Source organism: Chiroxiphia lanceolata, chromosome 4 (assembly GCF_009829145.1).
Source record: "Chiroxiphia lanceolata isolate bChiLan1 chromosome 4, bChiLan1.pri, whole genome shotgun sequence".
Classification (NCBI taxonomy): domain Eukaryota; kingdom Metazoa; phylum Chordata; class Aves; order Passeriformes; family Pipridae; genus Chiroxiphia; species Chiroxiphia lanceolata.
Window position 1 is genome coordinate 29,811,606 of NC_045640.1, and position 27,809 is coordinate 29,839,414.

At 34.9% G+C, this 27,809-nt stretch overlaps 1 protein-coding gene across 3 annotated transcripts in view; it reads right to left on the minus strand.

The window, feature by feature from the left end:
* The window catches only part of DLC1 (DLC1 Rho GTPase activating protein), a 260,438-nt gene that overhangs the window by 208,035 nt on the left and 24,594 nt on the right, over nt 1-27,809 (minus strand). Inside the window, exons 1-2 of one of the 3 annotated variants that reach the window (XM_032685722.1) lie at nt 16,858-17,100; nt 740-1,904 (exon numbers count right to left, since the gene is read on the minus strand). In XM_032685722.1, coding sequence (XP_032541613.1) covers nt 740-1,795 — 1,056 coding nt within the window. In that variant the 5' untranslated portion in view covers nt 1,796-1,904; nt 16,858-17,100. Of the gene's footprint in view, nt 1-739; nt 1,905-16,720; nt 16,824-16,857; nt 17,101-27,809 lie in introns of those variants that run through there. The other 2 variants (XM_032685721.1, XM_032685723.1) reach the window with 2 other exon arrangements.

Below are 27,809 nucleotides of genomic sequence, written 5' to 3' on the forward strand. Positions count from 1 at the left end.
TATTAGCTAAAAAAAGCAGCATAGCTGGAAAAGCCAGACTTCAAGATGAATTCCATAGTGCCACAGTCAGCACGTTTCCTTCTATTAAAGCCAATGGGAGTTTTATTGCCAGAGAATCTGCCCATTACAGTTTTGTAATGATACCCTTCCTTATTTTGTAGAGACAGTGAAACTCTCTTGTTGCCTTAAAATTACAAAACATTGTTCCAAAATCAGCAATACTTGTTTTTGCAAGAACATAAGCTCATGGGGCTGAGCTAAAAAACAAAGAACTACTGCAAAATGTTTCTGCTCTTTTTTTTCCCTTTTAAAGTTTTGTTGCACTTTTTCCCTGTTCTCGTTTTTCAATAAGGCTTCCAAACTCCTGTACACAATTTGTTTCCTAAGAGGAAACAGATAATGACACCTGATAGCAGCAGAAAACCAAAAATAAAACCAAACCCATAGAAGACACTTATATCCTTGAACGGCATGTATGAAGTATACAAAATTATATATATTAGGTGAATATAAGGCACCATACAAGTTTATAACTCAGCCATTTTTAGATCTTAAAAAGAGCTCCTAAAATTTAGTTGTTGTATAGACATAGGTGTCTTGAAACAGTTTGAATTTGATAAATTGATGAAACAAAGCTGAAAATCACTTTTTCTCTGCAATGAATTAGGCACAGTATCATTGTCATAAGAAACTGGGAGAAAACATTCAAAAAAATGTCTGCAGCCTATAAGTATCCTACCTTTCTTTTGCGCAGTTTCACTTGACTGTCTGAATATTCTTGTGTGGTCAAATGATTCCTTAAGTGTAAACACTGAATGTCTTCTGCTGAACTGACATTTGAAAGGCATTTGTTTTCAGGGGCCACTTGAGGTTCTGTGAAACCTCTTTCATCCAGACCATTTTCCACTGCTGGGATGTGAGAGCAAGGAGGAGATTGCATAAGACAGTTGCTGGATTCCACTGCTGAACAGAGCTGTCTATCACTACTGGTACATGATTCAGAAGAAATCCCACTCTCTACCACATTGCACTCAGACTTTCCAAGCCCGTCTTTGAAAGCATCAGATTTCCGGCGCTGTTGTGCAATTACAGCAGTATGAAGCAGCTGCTTCCCAGGCATAATAATTTCTTTCACATTTGGAGAATTAAAATAATTTTCTTTCTCTACATCTACTACTTCATTTAAGCCTTCATAATTACAAAGCTCCAGGCTTTGGTCAATACTGCCAAAAACATCATCTTTTTTCATCTCCTCTTTATGAACTGTGTCATAGCCAGGTTCCTCACTTATATCTCCAATTATGTCAGATGATTCAGCTGCCTTGTTACCCTCTGTTATTGGTACCATCTGTGCTAAGGATCCTGCTCCATTTAAACTCTGCCCTTCATCTTTTGGTTCACTTCCTACAGCAGTGATGTGGTAATTAACACTATCCAGGTTGAGTGCTGAATAGTCATCATCATCATCAGACACATGAACTAGGGTTTCTGTGCTGGCCTCCAGAAAATGCTCCTCATCCTCATGGTTATCATTTTCATCCACCTCCTTTGAAACATTTCCCAGCTGCTTTTCAGGGCAGCCAGTCATCTCTCCACTGTAGCAGCACTCTGGAAAGGAAGCACACTTTTCTTTCTGATCCACACTCAAAACCTCATCTTTTTCCATACTTGTCTGCAAGTTATCAGCTACAAGTCCGTGACAACATGCTGTATTATACTCCACAGACTCCAGAGCCAATCCCATCCACTGGGTCACATGCTCTTCCCAGCTTTTCTTTCTGATTGCTAGAGACATGTCATAATAGTTCAGCAGCAGGCTGCAGTGTACCTTCCACAGAGGACCAGAGATGTCATGGCTGCTGTGCACTGCTCCAGAGGTACAGAGTGTTTCATCATTTCAACATCTGCAAGAAATAAAAAAAAACCTGTGTCATTGAATCAACTCCAAATAAAGAGGAAAATAAATGGGAAGGAACAGTTTAAACAAAAGTCTAAAACAAGATAAGAGTGTGGGACCAGAAAAAATGGAATTTAAATGATTATTTTGTTTAAAGTTTAATACTTTTGATACAAAACTTGACAGCACTCATAATTCAGTATAACTTTTTTTTTTATGATTACTTTCCAGTATCAAGTAAACAAAAATGGTATAAACAGGTACATGAATAAGCAAGCAGCTCCAGAGCCAAAATTTGATAACAAGCTTGTCTTAACTGTATCTGTCATAAGCTACTAATTTCGACGGGTATAAATGGCATTAGATCTTACGGTTGGCTTGCACACAAAGTTACTTTTATTTCTTCCTCATCCACAGATATCGGTGGAGTGCAAAATTCTGACTATTTCCCAAAGAGGTAGAGCAGAACTTCATGGTTATTCTGAATTTATAAAAGTTATAAACCACTTGTCTTCTGAGTATCTTTGGCCCATTCAGTGGCTCTCATTTTTATTGTTATTATTCATTCTCTTCAGGACAAGCTGTAAGTACAAATGTTACATGCAAATGCAGAGGCAATCAGTTATTGTATAGTAATAAAAAAATAAAATCATAAAATCATAAGATAGTTTGGGTTGGAAGGCTCTTTTAAAGGTCATCTAGTCCTACCCCTCAAAATACAATCCTAGAAAAACTAATTTAAGCTTTTGGTATATTTCCTTACCTCAAATACATTATAAACCTGAAAAAACCCCTACCTTCTAGTGTAAGGCAAAAAGAAAACTCTTATTTAGGACAGGACTGTCCAGAAGGTAGCTTGTGAGACACTGTGGTTGGCTGTAGCTTTGCTACTTACCTGGACTGCTCAGCTCTGCCAGAGCCCACTGTCCCTGCTTGGTTTTCTATGTGGGTAATTTGCACTGACTGCTGTATTAGGTATTCTGGGTGATGGCACTTGAGATACATTAATCTTGTGTCATTGCATGTATATATTAGCACAAAGAAAATATCTCAATTTATGCATTATAAAATATAATTAACAAGTTTGTTGTCAAAGAAGAAAACAAAACTTCTGGCTCACGAAACATTAGAAGTTCAAGGAGCAGGTGCTTCTACTTTTCACTCTCTACGTAAGAACTGCCAGCATTTAGCATGGATGTGCTTATTGATTTCAGCAATAAAGAAGATTAAGTACTGAGTTTGTTCTGGGTCGTTTCAGTCCACTAAGGCAAATTCTGATTGCCCACCAGGCCACAAAGCTGTCTTGACAAATCACATGCCTGAAGGTATAGAAGTATTCATCTCGAAAGAAATGCAGAATTATGCCTGCGCAACTGAACCTCCGTAAATTATGTCTTGAAAAACTGGCTTTCAGGATAGACTTGTACACGCTCCTAGATCTTTAACCTCCTTTTAGGATGGCAAGCTTCATTTCACATTCACATTTTCCAACTCTGTGGAGACTCTGCTTAAAAAGAACATATATTCATAAGGTAAGAGAATTCCATGCAGAAGTCATTAGTGTGTGGGAGGCTGAGCAAAACGGAAAATAACACACAAAGCCAGGCCAAAAAAATTATCTGCTTTCAGAGGCAAAATTTAGTAGTAAGAAATTAATACAATTTTATAATTCTGTCTTCTTTGCTGGTCAGATATGAGAGCAAGCCTAAATATCAAAATCTGAAGTCAAATTACTGTATGAATTTGCAGCACATTTGCATTCTTATTCTGGCTTCAATTCATCTTATACTCTCCTGCTATTTCTAAGTGTGTGTGGTCCAAAATTACCACAGAGTGCAAAATCAATACTGAGAATACTTTTAACTTCTGCTGAACCTTTTTCTGATGAGCACTAAAGTTCCTCAAAACCAATTAATTTAGTTTTACAACCACCACTATATTTTGTTTTGACCTTTGAAAAGAGCCATGTTTACTAGAAGGGGCTCAATGATTTTTACTGTCCTTCATGAGCAAAGTTTGGAGTTGCACCTGGATGCAAATCATTTGCAGCTTCCATCTCTCTTCCCTCTCAACCAAGAAAAGACCCTAGTAATATTAAGGGTAAAAAGCTAAAAAATACAACTTCCCAGTGACATACATGCATGCACCTACCTAAGATTTAGGCTGCTTTTAATGTGCAGAAGGCAGGCTCTCAGAGAGTTAATGGGTGTGTGTTAATCTTGCTGCTGTGAAATGCAGTTACACGTGTGCAGAAAGGGGAGAACAGATCCCTTACTGTTATTCATTTTTTTTATGTGGAGAGTTATATTTCATGGAGACTGAAAAACAAATAAATTTTACTTTAGAACCCTTCTGTTTTACTCACACTATCACTAGTTTTGGCTGCCTCATATACTGCAGAAAAATGATTAAAGAAAAGAATATAAAATAATTTGCTTGAAATGCAAGACAAGGGTATGACAATGGTGCTAATTGTCATATTATTCTAATTATTGTCACTATATTTCTAACATATGAGCATATATAAGCACTAAATATGAAAAATCTACTGTACATACACCCCCTCTCCAGACAGCTTCACCTACCGGTTCCTGAAATCCTGTCATTTCCAAGGCACATGAAGGAGCCCATAGTTTGGTGGAAGCCTACTCTTCTTCCACTCCCTCTCCACTCCTCAAAGACTGTGTTAAACAATTTAGCTTAGAAATTATTTTCCTGCTCTAATTGCTCGACACTTACGGGCCAATAAGGAACTTTTTTCTTTTCTACCTCTTTATTCAGGATGACTTATTTCCTTTCGCTCTCATGCAGGCACATAAGTTATGCCTTGGAGGATTCACCACTCTAGACCTCTGAATGAAATTCATAACTGTTCTCTTTTCTCTTCCAGAGAACAAAGTGCACTGCCACTTTGCAAAAGAAAGCATTCCTACCTTGATCACTGCTTTTCTGCTATTGCTGCTTTTTTTTCTTGACATGCAGCATCTTTTGTCCTCTGAGAAATGCCCCTCCCAAGTCCATTTGTACTTTCACCCAAGGAAAGAAGAATCTGCCTTTCTCACTTTCTATTCTTGCCATCCCATCCCACAACTAGAAATCTTTGCATCTGATTTCTCCTGAATTTTATGACAGTCAGATGAGCCATTATCGGTGTGTTGAAGTGTTTAGCAGACCTTCTGATCGAAGCATCTGTCAGTATACCTCCACTCAACTGTTGCCATAATTCAGACTCATATTTTGCTTTTACTTTTCAATAGCACTAAGTTTAGTACTGCTTAGAACTATTAACTTTCTGAAAAATAAAGGTTTGAAACAAAAACACGGATGATAAAGATTTCTCCTGAATAAAGTTTATTGATCGTGTGTTTGAACTAAGGAATATTGGCAACATTGATCCAATAGACAATTCTTGACCGAAGGAAATGGAAGTGAGCAGTGGGTGATCACACTGCAGCAAAACCCCCTTCAAGAACCCTCTGTGATGCTTCACATTGTTTACAAAATTAGATGCCATTTTAAATGGATTTTATAATAATTTACTGACTGTCTCCTTTCATTGTAAAACATAATGGAAATGAAAACTGGGTAAACTTTTATGCTAGCTTATTTTGGAAGCTTTGTATCTAGTCTCACAAAACTGATAGTTACTTTACAACTGATAAAACATGAAGTGATGATGAACTGGTCAGCTCTCCTATAATTAGATTGTCTAACACTTTGCTTCAGTTAAGGTTCCTGTGATTTTTTTCTGAGAAACTCAAACTGTTTCCAGCAGGCTTTTGAAATTCAAAGAAGCGTCTTTGTCTCATGAAATTCCATTCAGGTTTGGCTATGCCACGCATTTTTCAACACACGTTTTACCTTCTCTTGCTTCTCTCCTGAAGGAAACATGGTGGTCTACAAGAAGTATCCTTAAACAGACCCAATACCTACTGACACCTGCAAAAGCTGCAAAAGCTGCAGCAGGAAGACTTAGGACTTGGAGCTAGAGTGACAATGGAAAGGGAAGGAAGGAGACTTACTCAAATGTTTGTGACTACCCAGACCCGTCAGAGCAGCATCCCTTCTGGGGCTTAGGACAGGACACAAAAACATTCCACTTACAAGAGTGGGGAGGCAGAGGCACATAACCAGGGCTCTCTGGTCCTCCATCTCCTCTCTGAGCCTTCCAGGACACAGGAGTGGAGCCCACTCTGTTTTTCCCAGAGTGGAAGAAAGAAGCAAGGACAGAAACATGAAGACATTCAGCAGTATCAGCCACCACACAAGCTGAGACAGTGAACTCCATCCCATTAGGATGGAAGGGCTATGGCAAAAGCAAAAGCAGGCATAAGGAAGACAGTGCAATGCAAGAGGACACAGAGGCATGCACAGATGGCCAAAGCAAGGACTGCCACTGACCCAAGTGTGACATCTCTGCTGCCTTCACCAATTCCACCATACTGACAATTCATTGAACTATATGTGACCTCCTGGTTGGAATAAATAGACAAGTTTTGGAAGGGACAAAGTTGCAGAGAACATGGGAGAGTTTATGAAGTCTAAGTGGCAGGAAAGTTTCTGAGAGGGCAGCCCAGGCAGTAAAGTCCCACCATCATGCCAGGGGAATTACATTTTTGCTAATGCTTTACATGGGACGCAAATCTTTTCAGTTTAAATAAAAAAAAAAAAAAAAGAAGAAATTAATTAGGCAAAGCATTAGCTTAAAAACTGAAAAGAAGATGAAAGACTGTTTCATTGCATTTTTTACATAGCAGGCACATGTAAGCAATGGAGATCAAGAAGAAATATTTATTTTGTTATCATTATTTTATCTTCATTGGTCTGTGACCCCAGTCAGCAAACTTTGTTTAAGGAAGTCTAAGTGAACGAGGTCTGTTTCCTATAAACTCGTGTCCCATCTTCCTGGTCTGGCTTACATACAGTTCTTTCAGTAATACCATACCAATCTCTGAGAGAGAATGTTGTTTACAAATAATTTGAGATAAAACATAAGCCTCTAGGTCTTCACTCAGCTATTTATTTTAAAATATCTCCTGTTTTTTAAAATGTAATCCTTCATCCTCTTATTTCCTGGACACATACCACCCTCTGGATTTTACTGAAGTGGAGGATCACCTTGTCTGCAGTTTCTATACAAGCAGTAGTGCAGGTTTATAGACCTTGCTGTCCTAGAATAAAAAATATATGGATCATTTATTGTAGGATATTAATTTAGTGAGTACCAGATGCATTTTTCCTAATTTCTTTTATATATAAAAGATAATCATCTAAGACCAAACACTAAAAACCGTTTGAACTAATAACTATTTTGAAAATATTTACTACTTTATTCTAAATACCAGAAAAAGCATAGTACTCTTAAGACAAGTATGTCTTCAGAATGAAATAAAAAAAATGAAATATTTTATATAAATTTTAATGATGAAATTTGCATGTGTAAGCATGCGATGCACTTATAAATATGAGCACAGACTAGTAATATAGCTGATGCTGATATTTGTAAAAATAAACACAAACATATGCCAATAATGTCTTTTCACATGGTATTTGTCTTTTTTTTTTTATGAGATCTCTTACTGCTTGTTTTCAGCCATGAATCACTGGACAGAAATAGAGGTACATTCTTTATGAAGCAGCAAAAGGTGGTAAGTGATTAATATCTGACAGAAATCCACACCCCGAGACATATTGTCTGCAAGAGAAGAGTTTGAGCTTCTGTGAAAATATGCAATGAGTACTTGATAATCTCACTTTTCAAGAAAAGCTAAGGAAGTCCTGCCTACACCAAGACAAACGGGTATATTAAAACTGACTGACTCAGGTACACTAATATATGCCTCTGCTTTAAAAGGACCCAAATCAAAGCAACCCCTATAGCCATAGAGACAGTACAGCTTACTAGACACAAATCACCTAAAGTTTTTCTCTTCTGCTTCATTCTGCATGCCTTTCAGGACAAAAATTGCTGACCAGCTGTAGATCAAACAATGACATCCAAAAAAAGACAGCTGATAACAACCCTCTGATAAATGTGAGGAACCGACACATATTGAAGTATTTATTAGAAGAGACTCCAGGACAAGAAAACAAAGTGATCATGAACCAAATGTTAGAACTGAAAAACAATACTCAAATGAGATATTACTGAATTTGTAACTCGGAAAGGTACCCAAGTTACGCCCTCTGAACACAGGAACAAAAGGGGAGACACAGAAAGAGAGAGAAATTTGGGGAGCTTCAAGAGGGATGTTCTTCCAAGCTAATGGCAAATGCCTTCAGAGTCAGAGATAAGCTTTACTTGAGGGAGAGCCAAAGAGCCAGAAGGGATCCTGAGCAGGGACTGGAGTAGATGTGGGAAGTATAGCCTTTCTAGGATAAGAGAGAGACTTTTTTCAGTCTTTTCTTTCTGATCATTGAAGGGAAGGGGAAGCAGAGGGACTTCTGGCCCACAAATCCCCAACTCCTTACTAGGCCTCTTGAGTAGTATCTCCACAGAATGAGAAGTTGGGAAGAACAGGGGGAATTGCTCTGCACACATAGACTTGGAGTGCTGCAAGCAATGATTGAATCCACCAAAGCTGGTTTAAAATCAAATCATATAAAGACCACTTGGTCTTGAACTACATACTTGAAATCTGATTTCCATATGTAGTAAACTGGCTGAAAAATCTAATTAAGAATGAAAATAAAAATTAAAAAACCCCAGACACTAAACAGAAAGTCAGAGGTGAGAATATTCAATGTATTTATTTATTTATTAATATAAAGAGGGAGATCATGAACGGATTGTGAAAGCAGCTATTAGAACATGTGCTTTTTATATTATTCAGAACAAGAAAAGTAGTGAAATTATAAAATTTGTTAATTTAACCCAAATGCAGTGGAGAGCTAGGAGATAAAATTGCACATGAAACTCTCTGTTACTAAATAAAATGGCATGCAGTGATTAAAAAAATACTCCTAACTATAAATACGTATTACAACTCTCTACGATATCTGCTACCAATCAGGAAAACAAACTCAAAACTAAGTCACTGTGGCTGGTAATCTGGAACTGAATTTCAAACTCAGTGAAAATTACAAAGAATGTAGTACAACAGGCAAAAGAGAGACTGAGCATACAGTAGCATATTAAAATAATATTTTTTAAACTCTCATGCAATGAACTGAAAACTATATGCAATTTTGGTAATTTCATTGCAGAAAGAGAAATAAAGCAGGAGAAGGTCTAGCAAAAAACAATAAAAAGGATTATAAGTATTGTATAGCTTCTGTTGGAGGAACCATGAAATACATGACTGTTTCCTGCTTGGGAAAAAGAGGATTTAGAATCACATAAAAATCAGCAATATCATGAAGAGAGAGAACATTTATTCATTGTGCCTCATATTACAGGAACTTGCAGAAGACCAAAGTAGAAATAGAAAGCAGAAATATTAAAACAGTAAGAAGATTTTTTTTTCTTGCTTAAGCATGTAAATAAATAGAAGCTATATGTTTAGTAAATAGAAATGATATACTGCAAAAAGTTTGTTATTTCTGATGCAAGAAATACAACATAAGAAGTTAATCAAGCAATGTACCTGAAATCATTCTTCTGACTTGATAAGGATTTCCTCTTTCCTTCAAGGATCAGTTTCATCCTTTAGCAAACTGTTTTCTTTTCTGCTTTACAGATTCTGACATATGCCATATATGGTCATTATAGTTTACTGCCAGTGAAAATGTGTAATATGCTCAAGGTAAAGAAAGGATGTTAACATCCTTTCTTTAGAAGACAGCTAACATGTTACAAAAATTGGGATACTCTGCAGCAGTGTAATAAAATCTCAATACATTAGATACCACAAAATATAAAGTCAAGTTGGCAAGTAGTTCATTCAGAGACATCCAAAGTCTTTCTTGTTTTGTGAAAATATTATTGGCTCCTAAGGTATGAGCCTAAATTTTGTCAATATGCCTAATTTATTGCTAGAAAACATAAAACATCATGGAATTGTTTTATTTTCTATTCCTCAAAAAGTAGCTGCTCATCATCATACAAAGAAGAGCTTTTACTTGTGGCCAACGCATGATTACAGTGGATTTTAGTTTGGTTGTATTTGTATTTGGTTCATTTCCAGTGCTGAGCCTCAGATTAGCTGAACCTCTTCCTCAAGGATGAGAAAGGGGAAATGACTGGATCCAAACTGATCCACAGTTATCCGGGCTTACTAAAGATCTATATTATTTACACCCAATTTAAATATCAAATCAAAACCATTTAAACTCCAAATTTAAAATACCTAAGTTTTTGTTTTCGTCCTATTTTGAATACTCGATAAAATAGTTAAATACTCTTCTCAAGAATTTCTAGTACAATTATAGGATTTGTTATATTTTTGTTAGGGTTTTTTTAGTACATTACTATGTACATTTAATTAGTACAATTAATACATTAATTACTAAGCATCAAAGTCTTATTAGCTCTTACACAAATCTGTTTCCTTCACCACAGCATCATCCCAAAGTGACAACACAGCTATCATATTTATAATTGCCCACTAGAAAGAGAAAAGGTTTTAAACCAAAAATAATTTCTAGCATAGACTTTTCAAGAAGAAAATCAGAGCCATGATATCTAGTGATTCTGATTTGTAAGTCTGCTGGTCTCCAAAATTTAGTAGTGTGAAAATTATGTATATACTGTCTTGATTTCATAATATAAATTGCTTATTTCTTTGGAATAAAGAAAAGTAATCTAAGGTGTAAAGGTTAAAGTCCTTTTTTTGCCTAGGAGGTCTTCTATATGGAAAGTTCATCACCCTTCCAATTCTTCCCCAAAATCATTTCAGCTCCCCACTCCCAGAGAAGAGAAAAGATACATAATTGGCAGATTCCTTACACCTCCTTTTACACCAAGGCTTAACTGTAAGCATCTTGAAAAGAAGACACAAAATGACAAAAGGCCATCCCACAAGACATGGAAACCTAGAAAACTGGGGCTATTATTTTTGGTTCTGAATTAGGGTAATAAGACCAACACCCCTTCTCTCCTCCCCCTCTCCCCGCTTTCCCCCAGAATAGAAGAAATTCCATTCGCTAACAACTCTAGTGAAAAATTTTTTAACTACATGAGGTCCTTTTGAGAACAATATAAATTAACCAGATGTATTCCTGTTGCCTTTTAGATTTAAGGTTCTAATATGGTGCTTCCATTTAAAAAAAAGTTGCTGTTGCTCGTTATAGCCATGAGCTATGAAATCTGCGGCACTAAGGACAATGACTTTTGGCAACTAGCCTGCTTACTGAATAGCAGGGGGCATGTTTTCATTCCTGGTGCAGACATGACTGAAAAATATTTTAGACATTATTGTGCCTATACTTTGTATATAAAGAGCTGAAAATCATTTTCTCCCATCGAGAAAGACAAATATGTAATCATTGAGAGTCTACAGAGAACGACTGCTGAGATGACTGTGCTTTTTGGTGGGAACGAGTCACTAACCGTATCATTTGAAATCCCAATTTATTGCACCTGTAAAAAAGTTCCAAGAGCAAACTGAGCAAATATTTCTGGAATGTAGCTGAAGATGTGAAAAGCAAAAATTAATCAAAATGGCTCTTTACCAGGTATCTCTTTGAAACTAGAGAGAGAAATAACATATAATGCACTCTGAGCATTTTAAATGTTTAAATGTGTTGTAAATGCACTGGAGAACCTAATTAAGTCCTCTTTTTGCATTGAAGGGAGTACAAAAATTTAATTTATTCTCCAATAAAATTATTTATCCCCAATAAAATTTATAAATTTATCCCCCAATAAATTTCCCCCCAGAAACTGAGGGGGGGGGAGGAGAAAGTCTGCATTCAAACAATACTGAAATTTACTATTTTTCATTGTAATATTCCTGTTTTGGACTTTTGTACAGTGTATGTATCTCACCTCTTTATCTCCTTTCTCTCTGCCTCTAACAGGCATAATTGTGAATATGACATAGTCAATAGACCTTCTCCACAGTATTTTCCAGAGTGCTTCAATTCCAAACTCGTCAACTGATGCCCTGATTTTATAATCATACTCTCCTACTCATCATCTGTAGCCTGCCTGGAAAGATATGCTCAACCCTGGAAATTATGTTTTTTGAGTACATAAGTACAGAAAAAATAAAACAGATCTGTCTTGAGCTCATGTGGAGGTTTCCCCTTGATTTTAAAACCAATTCAAGTCTATTTCCTTTACCAGTTACCAATTCTCACACAACACACAAAAGCTTTTCTAAAATCTTTAGTTATATATCCAATTATGCTGACAGTGACTCAACATTTGGAAGTTGCCAAGAAGGCACTGTCATCTTCACACAGGTATTCAATGAAACTAAGTGTCAAATTGTCTCTGAACCTGGAATCCTCAAAGTCCAGCCTCTGCAGTGGAGGGTAAAACTCTTAGAGACCATCCTTTCAGCAAAAACTTCTTATTTTAGTGCATTAATATTAAAAGCTGCCACCGTTCTGATAAAACAGTGTTACCTGAAGATATACAATTCAAGAAAAATGAAAAGGGATATCTCCCTTTAGTGGACAAAAAAAAAAAAGGAATTTAAAAGTACAACTTCCAGTGCATTGAGCTTCTCGGAACTACCCAGAAGTGGACAGTTAAGTGCTCTAGACTGAACCAGTGAACTCAATGCAAGTCTTCCTTGCCCATTACATGTCTGTATCTTGCATGAAAAAATTCATAAGGGGATTAAAAGAGGTTCATATTTAGTGACAGTCTTAGCAAAGATGTTAATAATACAATATTGAAGTTGTCAAGTGCTTTTTAATAAGGTGCAGCTGTATAGCTGTAATAACGTAAACCCAACTGCTTTGGTTAGATAAATTTCTCACTGGTTCCTCTTGCCTCTTCCATTTTCCCTTAGTTCCCTTAGCAGAACAACACTTTGCAAATATCCTCCATATTACTTCAGATTTTCCTCACTTTTCAATCTAATGAAGTTGTCTATTTGAGACTCAACATTGCCTCCCTCTTATCCAAAGTAAAATTTTGTATCATAAGGTGAACTACCACATGTGACATGATGTTCAACTTGGAACATTTATTTCTTTTAGCATTGAAGAGTATTTGTCATGGCTGATTCCTTGTGTGAAACTCTCATCAATAAGACGTACTTATTCTGAACACCCAAGAACTGATAAAGAGTGAGTTAGAGGGCGGGAGTACCACCAGTAGAGATTCAGAAGTGACAGAATTGTTTACAAAATTTCCTAAAGTTCAAGGACATTTCATCTAAATCTACTAGATTTTGACACAAGGTACATTGGAATAACTAACAGGAAATATCACAAACCAGGATAAGAAAAAGAAAAGACTGTATGAGAATGACAGATAGAAGTAAAGAATACATCGTATGAGTAAAACTGGTTTTAATGCAGATACATATAGCCCTAGGCAAACCTCTGTATTTGTGTTCAGTAACTGATGTACAATACACCAGAGATAAGACGCCAGGCATTTCTCATTTCAACATAAGTGATTTTCTTCATTAAAGAGAAACAAGCAATTATGGTAATAGCGGATTTGAAATTCTCTACCAACAGACTGTTATTAAATAAGTAGTACCTCAAATCATCAACAAATAATAATGGTGAAATATGATAAAAATATTGAAGTTCAATATTGGTAATTATTACAATAAAATAATATTTATATATATATATAGGATTTGTATGAGAAAATTCTGTATATTTTTGATTTGGGGTAAAATTTATATATACATGCATGAATATGTACACATGTACATATACATGTATATATACACATGTATTAAAAACACACCTGTGTATACAGCCAGTCTTAAAGTCCTTACTATGTATTAACACTGATCATGATCTTTGGAGATATTTTAAACCCAAGCGGACAAGGCCCTGAGCAACTTGCCCTAGTTGACCCCACTTTGAGTGACATGTTGGATCAGAGACTTCCAGAGGCTCTCTTCTATTAGGAAGGAAACCAAGACCTAGCCCTTCTGGATATGCTACTTCAATTATTCTGGTCCCTCTGTTACTCTGTTTTTGTCTTTTTGCTTTTCCTTTTCTAAAAAGAACAGAACATCAAAATAAAAAGCCATATTTTAATTTTTTTCTCCAGACAAACAAACAACAGAAAATGGAACCAGATGACTAAAATAAAAAAGGAGAATACTCTAAAATATGTCATTTTTGAGAAAAGTTCTCTTCCTCCTTCTGCTACTGCCCTCTTCAGGGATGCTTTATAACAAGGAGGATACATTTCAGCATCAAAATTCATGTTAAGAACAACAGAAGACTATAATAAAAAATGCAGCTTAATGCCTCTGACAATTAAAAAAAAAGTTAATTAACTTTTGAGACTTGTGCAAAAGCCAATCCTTTGATTGTTCCATCGCCTAAAGAATAATTTAAAAATTGATTTTAAGCTCATCAATTGAACAGAATTACTATAAACCTTACCTATTTAAAAACTGACCACTCAAGCTGTTATCTTTGGGTTTAATTTTCTTTTAGGAGGGATTGCTTTGTGTTATGGATAACTTTATGAATTAGGCCTAACTATACAAACTTTTTTTTCCAGTATTTTAATTATGGAATTTAATACAAAGCTCAACAGGTACAAAGTTTAAAAGAAAGTAAGTTTGCAGGCACATAAATTTATGGTGACGGAAGTCTATTTAAATAATTTCTATTATATTAATATAACCACTTGCATTAATTATTCTCGAGGCTGCAGAAATAAATTCTTAACTTCCTTTACAGGAGTCATTTGATATAACTACTTGGGCTACTTTCTTGTTTCAAACTAAGAACATTAACATTTCTGAAGGAACAGAGCAAGGTCAAAAAACTCTAGATACTCATTTTTCATTCTCATCATTGCTATGTATCTATAAAATAATTTTTAGAGGTTTTTTTAGACAGTAGGTTTTCTGTGAATATTTTCTTGAACAACCATATCTTAAAAAAACAAAATAAGGTTAGTATAATGGAGAAGTTAAACTAAGTAGAAGCAGAAGCTGAACAATGATTTGTCTTCAGGACTTTTATTTAAATCTTCTAAATAAAAAAGGTAGGCAACTATCTGAGTTACATTTTCTTATAGTCTACAAGAAACTTCAGAGTTAAATGAGAAAATACTTTCTGGGTTTTATTCTGTTGTCCACCCTGTAGTTCAACTGCCTCAGGTGTCAAGTATTTTCATCTGCAAGTGAGGTCAAATGAGGTCATTACATGCTTTAAAACCCAGAAGAGCTGCAGAAGACGACTGCTTGATATGGAATATTTTCTTCTGTTTAAGTAGAGTACTCACTAATACTAAATACGTGCACAAATATATGCAGAAGTAAGTATGGGAACACTGTGCAGTGAAAGGCACTAAGGCTAAATCCTTTGAGACATCAACGTTCCAGCACAAATTTCATGCAAGTGACAAAGAGACTCAGCCATTCAGATTCCTCTCAACTTCTTAGTCCCACTACCCACATATCACAGTTCCCCCAGACCAGGACACCTACCTGGAGAAGACTTGTCCATAAGCAAATGAGCGATTGTGATTTTAAAATTCATCTCAGAATATAATCAGGAACAATTTGCTGCCTACTGGTTGTTCCTTGCCCCCTTCAGATGCATGCCCTTCACAATCCAGAGCCACTTTTGACCACTAGGAACAACTTTCTTCTACCCAAATGGCAGTAAAGTGTACAATTCTCAATCTATTGCAGAGCAGATACTTGACTCCATTATGGAGTATTTACTGGTCTTCATGTCCTTCCACAACACAAAGTCATTTCATTACTCACCAATCATTTTGAAAAATATTCAGTAAAAGCACAATTGAAAAATTCTTGAAATACATGAACAGACGTTCATGTATTAGTTACCAATCTGGCCAGTAACTATATGGAACCTTAATGATGCAAGTAAGAAAGAATCTTTCAGATTTCTTATAAGCAACAACTGTCTTTTTAGATTTTCAGGAAGACAAAGAATGCTATGTGGATTGCCATGAGAAATGCTTCTGATATCCATGACAATTTAATAATTAAATCACAACTTTACATAAAATATTCATCCATTCACATATTGAACATATTGAACATATTGAATTTCTCCCTTAAAAGCAAATTCTTGTTATTTTTACTAGTTAAAAGTTTACTAGGTTAAAAAAAAGACTGAGTAAATCCATACTTCCTCCTGAAAATTATAGTTAGCTGACATTTACTAAGTCTTGCTTTTCCTCTTCTGAATGCTAGCACAGCACACAGCAAACTGTGTATCTAATCATAAGTTACTAAAAATAACCTAATTTAGCTAAAGCCAACAAATAAACCTTGGAATTTCAGATTTAGAGTGTACACATTTAAGACTATATTGTCACTTATACTACAAATTTCATCTGTGACTGAGAAAAGGCTAGAGAACAAGCCCAGCAGAGGTATAACTGATATATCTACATAACACACTCCTCATCATTACTGTTGGAGGGGAGGGAAGGGAAGGTGGGGGGAGAGAAAAAAAACATAGCCCTAAATGCCCTCGGTGTTGCTAAATGAGGTGAAAAAAGAAATCGTTCACACCTCTAGCTTTCCTATTTAATGTCCACTAAAAAATATGCAAACAAAACCATACAGCTCTATTTATATAAGAAAGCAAATAAAGTCCAGCATATCAAACATATTTTTAAAGGACGAAGAAAAATGTACATGAAGATATTTTTATAGATCTATTTTTTATAGATATTTTGATAAACAGAATTGCCACAGTCTACAACTAAATGTATATTTTTAAAATTATAGATTTTTTTACCTCCAGTTCTAGTGCTGAGATCCTGAACGCAGAACACTCCACTGCTTGTTTCTTTTCTGGTTTTTCTTTTATTTCCTTCTTATTTTTTAATTTTTTTTTGATAGTTTAAAGTATAGAAAAATTCCAAGAAGTCTTACCTAGATGAAGAGAATCAGGAATTTGGACATGACCTTCCCAAAATATTTGGTCAATAAAACAAGAAAAAAAAAACCCAACAACAAAATGAAGGAGCAAACAAACAAACAAAAGAGCCCCGTCTCAGCTAGCTCCTGCTAGCATAAAAGTTCAGATTTCGTTACTGAGATCATTGCTCTATTCTAAGCAGTTTTGCTCAATGTGTGATTCTAACAAAAACTCCCTCTGCAGCTGGAGGGAGCCTTAGCTAAGCACGAGCCTGTCAAGCTTTTCCCAGTGACTTCTGTCTACTAAATTCAGACTGATGTTTTGTAAAAGGGGCCTCAACAACCAGGCCCAGATTGCCTGAAAAGTATTTCCTGCCTTTGAGAGAGGGAGGGAGAGGGAGAGACAGCGAGCCTGCCTGCCTGCGCCAAGGAAAGAGCACACAGCCATGGGGGGAAAGGAAAAAGACAAGACCTAAATGTTTCAAGACATTTAGCTTAATAAACTGCTGAGCTATTTCTGCATAATACAAAGATCTGTACTAAAGCTACATAACGTAAAAATGCTTTCAAACCCCTCCCTCCTAGTTTGTTTTTCCTTTAAAAAAAATACTTTATGCATCTCTAATGTTCATGCAAATGTAATAATTATCCAGGAGAACATTTCTGAAACACCTGGTCTTTGGCACCAGGTAGAAACAAGCAAAAAGTGACACAGTCTAAACCCAATTAACACATTGCATGAACAAAGGATCTAGTGCTATTCTGTAGAGCAAATATACAGAGATACCATTTTCACACGTACGCTAAAACTGTATTTCTACTCAAGAGAATAAGCTGGATCTGAGAAAATGAATGCTACAGTTTAAACACAGTCATATCACAGGCAGTGGTACATGTTGCTTTACCTCTTCTGAGAATCCTCAAGAGTCACACAAATCCAGCTCTGCAAAAGCAAAAGGACAGACTCCATCTTGATCATATTAGTATTTTGCTGACATAAAACACTTGTAACTACTTCGTTCCAGTCTGACAGGGTGCCTGAATCATGTCTCCAGAGTAACCCACAGCATCTACATCCTTTGCTCTACACAAATTTAGTGAATATCATCTGTTTATCTTTTCTGCTTTCTTCTGCCTCCTCTGAATGACTTCCTCTTAGCTGTTCCAGCCTGAGAACTTGGATTACCATTTGGTTTTGATTAAAACCAGACAGACAGCTCTAAAGAAGTTTGAGTGTAAGCTAATGGAAATGACGAGTATGGCTTTAATTAGTGTATTTATTAGTAATAAATATTAGCTATTCATATAACAAAATCTACTAATAAACACATGCAAAATCCCATGTTTGGCCACTGGTCTCATATTAAGGTGAAATAACTTATTCAATATTTATTTTATTTAGGTCACTGTGACTCATATTAGCAATCAACATGTAAAAATTTATTTATTTACTTATTTATTTATTTTACACTTTCTTTCAAGACAGAAAAAAGTGCTGTTGCTAAGTTTATTCGTCTTGCCAAGTGGGTCAGTCATACATCATTTACCCTCTGATGACCCCTTCGGCTGGTGTAAACCGTCTTTATTAATTATTGGTCTGAGCAAATGCTTTTACAGTTACTGATCAGGTTATTGATTGGAAACTTTGGCTGGTTTTCACAGGGAGCTATAAAGATGCAGAGGTAAGACACTGCAGACATTATTATACACAAAATACTGAGTGGACATTTAGTGACCAGAAAATCTCTGTTCAGCAGCTCTGCCACAACTGGGACAGGATATGTATTCTGCAAGCTGATAGGAAAACTTCATAATTACTAACTGCTGATGCACGAGTTTCTACCAGCCCCCAACAACAGCTTACAACTGTTTATAAAATGCCTTCATTAGCTCAACTGAGTCTTCTCAAGGGCATTTCTTAAGTCAAAGAAAAGCCAGCCCTGTAGGGCTGTCTCCAGCTCCCACTAATATGGTCATATCTGGAGCTAATTTGTCAAACTTTAGTTCCTCAGCATGTGGAACTTTGTGCTAGAATCTGCTAAATTTGCCAAATGTGGTCTTCATTGTCATACATGTAATTTTATATATGCACTTTTCAGCCTTAAAATTACAGTATTAACTTTAAAAGTTAGTTACAAAATTATGCAGGCTCAAATGGAAGTGGGTTTGAAATTTTTCCCAGTAGCTTTCATGTACATGTATAGTGGAGGTAGACAACCTTAAGTGGAATGACTTACCAGCCTAACCTCTGCATCTTCAAAGACAGAGGTCTTTGAAGCCCATAAAAGGAAACAGCACATGTGCTGGTAAACTCTGAACAGCCAGAAGTACAGCCTCAGAGGTAAAGAATTTTTCAAAATTATTTTTAACTGTATTTGGCTACTCTCAGTACTGAATCCATAACTTTTACTCTACTTTTACTCTTTCCCTGAAAGATTTCAGTTCGGAATTCAGTGAATAAATTACAATCTGCGAAGGGGCACATTTTATTTGCAATTATGCAATGGCACAGATTGCAAAATTTTAAAATTTATGTTCATGGGAATCAAAACAAAAAGCCTTTAGTTTCTCTACAGTTAAAATTTACTAAAACTCTTTAGTTTTATAATACCAAAAAAAGTGATGAAAAATAGAAACATACTGTTCCAAAAAAGGAAACAAATATTTCAAGACAAAATTTTTATTAATTTTTTTTTAATAACTATTTTTAGTCAGCTGAACTCCACTTAATGTTCCATCAAGGAGCTTTGATTTTAATAAAACAAGGTGGGTTTTTTTTGCAGAAGTAAGTCACAGGAACAAAAGAGATTAAAAAAATTTATAAGTGGGGATATATTTAAAAGGTATGACATTATTAGAACAGGGTCTGCTCTGTGAAACAGTTTCAAAAAGACAACTTACTTTCAAATATTCTAGCACCTGATGAATTGCTAAAAAAGAGAACAGAACTTTGTAGACAATGTCTGTCCATTTCCTCTCTAAGAAAACTGAGGACAGACTGACTCCTATATACCTTTTCTTGCTATCACACCTGCAGAAATGAGGGGAATAACCAGAATTTGGATACTCATTCTAAGCTGCTCTAATAAAACTTTATAATGATAAAATAGAAAGAACATGTGGAATCAGAACACGTAAGTCTGAAAATATTGACAATTCTGTTTGGTCTTGAACAATAAATAGAACCAAAAAAGTTAAATAGAGGAATAGAGTAGTAATGAGAAACAAGGTAATTCACTAATGAGACCAGTTAATAGCACTACTGGACTCTGTATATGGTGATAAAATGCACTTCCATTGCGATCAGACTGACTACACTAAAATGTCAGAATTTTATCTCCTTGCTATTTCTAAGCTTAAATCAAACACAAAGGTGGTATTTTTTTCTTGGTACTTCTGTAACTCAGAAAACCATATGTCTCAAAGCTAGGCAGTATAAATCAGGTATTCAAACAATTTTCGTTTAGGTAATGTTAGTTGAAGAATATTCTATTCTATTCTATTCTTATCACGATTATATTTTTTTCTAAAATAATTATAAAATGAGAACAATGTAGAAAAAATCATATATGTAAAATATTATTTAGCCAAAAACATAAAATATTTTTTCATCCTAGTAGAAGCTGGTATTTTTTCCATATTATGGAAAGATAAACTAATAATATGCTATTTACATGATCCTATATAAAAAGAACTATCAAAACAATTAAAAAACTAAGAAGAATTCAGACTAGTCAAGTAATTTCTGTTGTAACAGTACACAGACCTTAGTATAAAGCAGATGTGGATATTTTCAGTCACTCTTTATTTGTCTGAAGATGTGACAGTCTTTTCTAGACCTAGAACTACACATGGTGGTAGTCTCTTCCTAGTTTAGTTCTTGCTCAGTCAAATCCCTACATAAATCAATGAGAATCCCACAGTCTTACAGGAAATTATTAACACAATATAGATATAGTTTATTGCATGAAAAATGCAAACTTCTTCTGTGAAACAGTATCATCAGGGTTTTTGGACTGACCTAATCTCTTTGCATGTTTAAAAAGTAACTCTGCTGGGAAAGCAATGTGTTAAAAAAATAAAAGAAGATCACCTGAATTCTTATTTGACTTAAGCAATGCATGAAAGTTTTTGCTCACATCTTTCTTTTTTTCCTGAAGGGTATATTTAAACTTGATTTATTTCCCCTAATGACTGAAGAATAGGAAAACAAACCCTTATTTTGTTTAAATACCCCTGGAACTGCTAAAAGTACTCAAGACAGAGGCAAACAACTCTTAAAAAATATTTTCAAACTTGCAATATTTGCTTTTTTTTCACAGTGAAATTAGCTGATTTTATGAAGTGTTCCATACTTTCACATTTCATAAGGATCAAATACACTGTTTTGTTCATATCATTTTATGAAGAAGTTTGGGATTTGACAAAACCATTATGGATAAAAAAACAAAGAGGAGCAATTGAAAGAAAGGGAAAGATAAACATTCATCAAGCACACACAGACTGGCATAACAGAGAGGCTGGGGGCCAGGCATGAGAGAAACACAGATTTCATGTACTAGTTCTGTTCAGGAGCATTGCTAGGTCCCAGTGTACTGGATTGCAGGATAAATGTGCTGCATGAAGAAGTCTGAAAAAGGCTCTTTACAAATTTACAAATGGTCATTTCAGCAAAATCAAATTTGTTTAAATATGTTAAGGCTACATCCAGATGCAAAATTCTTCACTGCCAAGACTTTATGAACAGGATATAATTTGAGCTGCTTGAGAAACAGCCTCATCAAAATCACTAGGAGGAACAATAATATTTATGTGTGTCACTGTGAGAAATAATGTTGGGGTTTTTTAAAAGCATACCAAATAAAACCATTTCTAAATAAACAGTTCATTTGGAATTTGCTAATTGCATTTCTGCAATTTGGAATATTGAATTCTAACTGTCAAAGAACTTTAACTTCTCAATAATTTAGATAGAAACATTTAGATTGCTGTTTAAACGCTCTTAGTCTTGCATGTGTTTCTATACCTTCCTGCTCTAGTGATGTGTTGGTGAAGATTATGAGTAAGGAACCAAAGACAAAAAGGTCATTTTGGTTTTTATTCAAAGATTCTAATTTTTCTACAGAAGATCAGCCCTCAAATTCCAGGTTGCTACTGAGAAAGGCACAAGCACCAAAATAATACATCAAATGAGGATTAACATTGATTAAAAGAATGCAATGACTTCCAAAATGAGTAAATGATAATATTCAGGCAGATTATCTATTTTTAGAACTGTTTGTTCTATTTCCTGATTAGGGCCTTTTGATCATTCACATTCAGGTCTGAATCATCAAAAGAAGGATTTTGTTTATATTATATTAAGCTATTTTAGGTGTGTTTGTCAGAGTTGCTTACATTTTCCCTGACATGGATTGTTAGCCATTCATCCAAACAAATCTTACTTCTTTGCAAGTTTCAAATACTGGTAGAAATTTTTGTGTTGCTATTTAAAAAACTTTTCTTCATTAATATTCATATGAAATCCTTTCAGACCGCTCCATTTTACTAGGGGGAAGCATTTTATAAACACCAAAGATGGAAGCAATTAAATGTTCTAAGGGCAATGAAACTTTCCTCAAATTAGGTCTCAAAGTACCTGTTAGTGGACATGCTGCTTGGTGAACACACCTTTTCTTGTATTAGCAAATTAATGACAAAACCTGTAAAAGTACAATTGCTGCAGTCCCCATGGAAATAAAACCCGTCACAATCTACAACTTCATATTTCTAGATAACTAACACTAAAGTTCAGCAAGACATTGCAAACGTATTTGGTTGACAGCGTTACACAACGATGTAAACTAAAGCTAAAGTGTGGATTCAAGAGCTAATCAAAGAAGTAGTAGTTCTAGGCTTACTGGAATATGCTATTCAGATATTGGCCTTGGTTCTACCTTTTCATAATCAATCAGTATATCTCTCATAACTTGGCAAGAAACTCAGAAAGCTATGTATTGGTGAACTATATTTTACATTTCCTGTTGTGAAGACTGTATCTTCTATTTTGGGGATGTCTTTCAAGCAATTATTAATTTTTAAATCAAGCCCCTGTGAAGACAATTTTTCTTTTGAAGACCACAAATTTCAAGCAAAAGCATGAAGATGCAAGTAACTGCCCTCCGTTTTCAAGTACTCTACAAAATATTGTTGTTACAAGACTAATTACAAACAATCTCATGGGTGCAGGTGGTACATTTTATTTCCATAGAGTTGACAGGCGCAGATAAAGCAGAATACATGCTTACATATGGTAAATATTAAGGATAGTGCCATTAAATATTGAGTATGAGTAGACAACATGCAGTAAGGTTCTTCAACATTCTTGAGCTCTCAGTGTAGACAATTCTTTCCTCAAATCCCATTTACATGAATGTTCTTGGAAGGACATTGAAGTACATTTACTTGAAAAGTCATGTTTTGTTGCTGTTACTGTTCTTGTGATAGGATCAAAGTAGCTGCACTAAACTCAGGGGAGCTACTTTAATTTAAAGCAGTTGAGGATGTAGTCCATTTGTTCCAAACTTGTGCAAGCTATTTGGATTCATCTTTCCTAATTGCTTTCAGACCTGTGCAATGTCAGTCTCACAGTGGCTGTGTTTCCTCAGCATAACCTACATGAGACCTTTTAGACCTAGAATCTTAAAATTATTAAGGCTGAAAAGACCTCTACTATCAGCAATTCCTACCATTAACCCAGCACCACCATGTTCACTAATAAACCATATCCCCAAGTACCACATCCTTGTGCCTTTTGGACACTTCCAAGGATGGTGACACCACAACTTTCCTGAGAAGGCAGTTCCAAGTGCTTGACAACCCTTTGTGAAGAAAAGTGAAGAAATTTTCCCTAATATCCAATTTAATCCTCCCCCGGAGTAACTTGAGGCCATTTCTTCTCTCCCTCTACTGATATTGGTTTTGTTGTGTCTCTGTATTTATATTTACTGTTAATTATTTTATATTTGTCCACCTATCTAAAATGGAATCTAACAACATAAAAGCTGTTGATCCACTTCCTAAACGTTCTTTATGTGGTTGAATGCATAAGAGCATTCAATAACATCCAGGAGCTTATCACTCTTTCTCATTGTAATAACATTAACTTATATGTAAAACATATTTGCAGTTGGTGAAGGGAGAAACACAGTCCTCTGCTCAACTTCTGGGAGTGCTTGCAGTAAGAAACTATGGCAGGGGACTTCTTCTCAGGAATTAATCTAAAAAATTTACCTGAGTACCAAAAGAATTTAACAAGTACAGGAAATGCTCACTGGAAACCATTTGGTCAAATCCGATTCAGACAGGTATATTTCAATAGTTCTATTCAGTTCTAGGAGAGAAAAATCTGCATTAGTAAAATTATCACCATGGCTGTGTCTAAAGGGAATGGATAAGAAAACTGAACTTTTCATCAACCTGTAGATTATTTGCAGAAGAATAGATTATGAACACAAAAGTAAAACCACTGCATATTCAGTTGTTGTTGGTTTTGTTTTTCTTATTCCATATAAAACCATCAAATTCTTATGCTGCTATTGTTTGTATTATTGTCTTCTGATGATGTTAGACATATCTTATGCAAAGTTTTCTATATGCATTATAAGGTTATTAAAACCACAAAGTATTTCCAGAAAGAATTAGGAATTTATGGATCATCACCTTTATATATAACTGCATCCCTTAACCTCATCCTTGTCAATGAGTCATTGCTGAAAATACAAACATTTTTCTAGATGTTTCCAGCTTCAAATGTGACAGTGAATGAAATATCACATACTGAGACACAAGGTTATAATTGTAATGGATAACAAAGGCCATTTCTAGAATACTCAGTCACTGCATGCTCATTTATGAGAAAATTATTCGTAAACCTTTATAGAATATTTAAATGAACATTAAATACACATTTAACAATGAAAAAAACATCTTGAGATCATTATTAGCAAGCAACTATGGTAAACTAACCATTATAGTCCATGACCAATTTTGTATCAAAGCTTAAAATCAGAAAATTGAAAAATTTTATCTGTGATTTTCCCTGCTTGTAATGAGCCATCTACAGTACGGTTGTAATAGAGAACATTATTCAGTCCTATATATGTCTGGGGAAATGTACATTGTACTTGAATATCAAGGAAGTACTTTTCACTCATGAAAGTTGTGCCAAATATTCCATAAAAAGAACCCCAAAACTGTGTTGTACTAATTTATCCATGGCTTCAATAAAGTTAATCTACTTTCCAGATTAGTGCTCAATCCACTGAAGCTCATGATTTTAATATGCACTCCTAGCTGAATATGGGGTGCTATTGTCAGTTTTCATCCTATACAGCATAAAATAACTAGGACATTTTTTCTGTTTGGATATGCACACACTGTTTAACATTTCTACAGATCCTATGAAGTTTGTGCCAAATCTGCCTTTAATTTTCTCTTTTGCAAAATACCCTAAAAATTTACCCTTTCAGTATCACATTTCATTCCATTAGAACCTGTTTCATCCTAACAGTCAATAAGAAAATACTTATAGTGGTGATGTGTTTGTTCTCAAAACAAACCAAGAAAGGCTGTTTGTCTGTTTCCTGAGAAAATATAATTATCACTGTTTTCTTGTAGAAACCAGCAATTACTCAAAATAAATTCAGACTTGCCAAACAATAGGGAATTACTGGCTTTCTTCAGAGAGATTCTTTCCTGGTGTCATTTTTTTTTAGTGTCTTTAACCTTAGTTGCACTGACTTCAAGCAGGTTGCATAATCCCTAGAAGAAATGTATTATTTTATAAGTGGTCATTTACGTGACAATGTAAATCATCATATATGTTGACTGAACAATCTGTACAAAATGTAAGACTCATTCAAGACAAAATTGTAAGTTTTGAATATAGAGAGAACTGCATATATGCATTCAATGAGAGATCCAGGCTTCCGAGAGGATAAACTTACATTCCAGAAATACATTTAATTTGAGCCAAATATATTTATAGCTTTGAATGCTGTTCTTATGGAATCACATTTATGAGTTGCTGCCTCAAACATGGAGCTTTCTTTGTATTTTAGAGAAAGACCAGGAGAAAAAAAAGAAATATATTTTTTTGACAGAGAAAAATCATTCTATAAATTTGCATTTATACATTGTGGAAATCTTTTGGCAAAAGGGACATTTTAACAAAAAAAAAAAAAGCACTGGAGACATTTAGGTAGGAAATAAAAAATAAAACCAAGCTTATAATTTCAGAGTACAACTAATATTGGCACAAAAATAACTACAAATTACATTTCCTATAGGATAATTACATATTTGTAGCAGCCAGATATATTTAGATATACTTGGATACTGAAGCATATACCAAATACTAAATTTATAAGTGGCAATTGATAAATCCTAATTAGAAAAAGTAAGAAAGTCTAAGCTAGCATTTTTCTTTCCATTGAAAAGAACAGTACAAAGTAGATGGATTTTCAGAACAATTATTTACCTAAGGTGCTACACTTAGGATTTATAAAGACAGTTGTTTCTCTACAAACATATGAGTTTTCTTTGACAAAAAAGTAGTTGTTCTCATTTCTGTGAACTACAAGTTCAAATCAGTATTTTATTTTTCTAGCATCAAGTGGACAGTCTAACTCTTTATGCCAACAAAAGAATCTCTGAAAAGAGCTAAGATGCTACACTTCCCTTACAGACAGGTATTTCATAAGTGTGCTTTCTCAACTTCCTTGGTTTTATGAAACATATTATTCATTAAAGAAAGGCAGCAGCTCCTCAGCAAAACACCACAATATGAAAATCTCTGCTATATCACTGTTACTGAAATTTAATATGAGTTTGCTATAAGAAAACTGAAGTCTGTGAATGACTATACATGTTATCAGGATTTTACACAACAAGAAATTGTGATCTGTTTCTAGAGGTTTTGTAACTACCCATATAGGCTCTAAAACTGTTAAGAATGGAAAGGTTCCACATCCATCCAATTTCAAAAGCTTTCAAACACAGATATAGAATGTGCTGATCCTTAATCCTGGAGGAGAAAATATTTGTATAAAATGCTTTTTAGCTATTTTAGCTAAAAATGGAAGTTTATCAGAAAAATAGAAAATTAGTAACATGACAGAAACCAACACAGATGCATGGCTAACATGCAAATATTCATAGAATGATGCAATTAGATATAAGGTTATTAACTATCTCAATTAAGAACAAAAAGATCTACTAATTAATTCCTAAATTACCAATTGAGAAATAATGGCTATAAATAATTCAGTTTTTACTTAAAGAGAGTGAGAGTAAAAATTTGGTTTTAGAATTGGTTTTAACATGAAACTCTGGTAAACATGCAAATATAGAAATTTCAGATGGCACATACAGTAGTCCCAGAAATGCCATTTATTTCCCCTATTGATAACACTTATATTTGTTTTATAAATATCCTTACAGTATTCAAATAATTACTATTATTTTCCAAAAAAAGAATCTTCAAATCAACACCAATATAAATCAGCACAGATTTGGTTCCAAGACTTGCTTTTAGTTATAGACTGGAGAGTCGCAACTGTGTATAAGTTTCTGTTAGTACCATACTTAGTGTTGATATTATAACAATAACAAAGGTTGGAAAAAGACTGACATGCTTCAAGACATTGGCTAAATTCAGATAGGAAATGGGATCTGGGATATATCTGATGAGAAATACTTATGGAAAACCTAAGTGTGGTGTAGATCATAGAATCATAGAACGGTTTAGGAAGGGACATTAAAGACTATCTAGTTCCACTCTCCCTCTTCCATGGGCAGGGATGCCATTCACTAGATTAGATTTGTCAGGGCCCCATCCAACCTGGCCTTGAACACTTCCAGGATTTGGGTATAATTTTTATTAAAAATTCTATGGGTGCAGATAGTAATCAGAAAGATAAATGAGA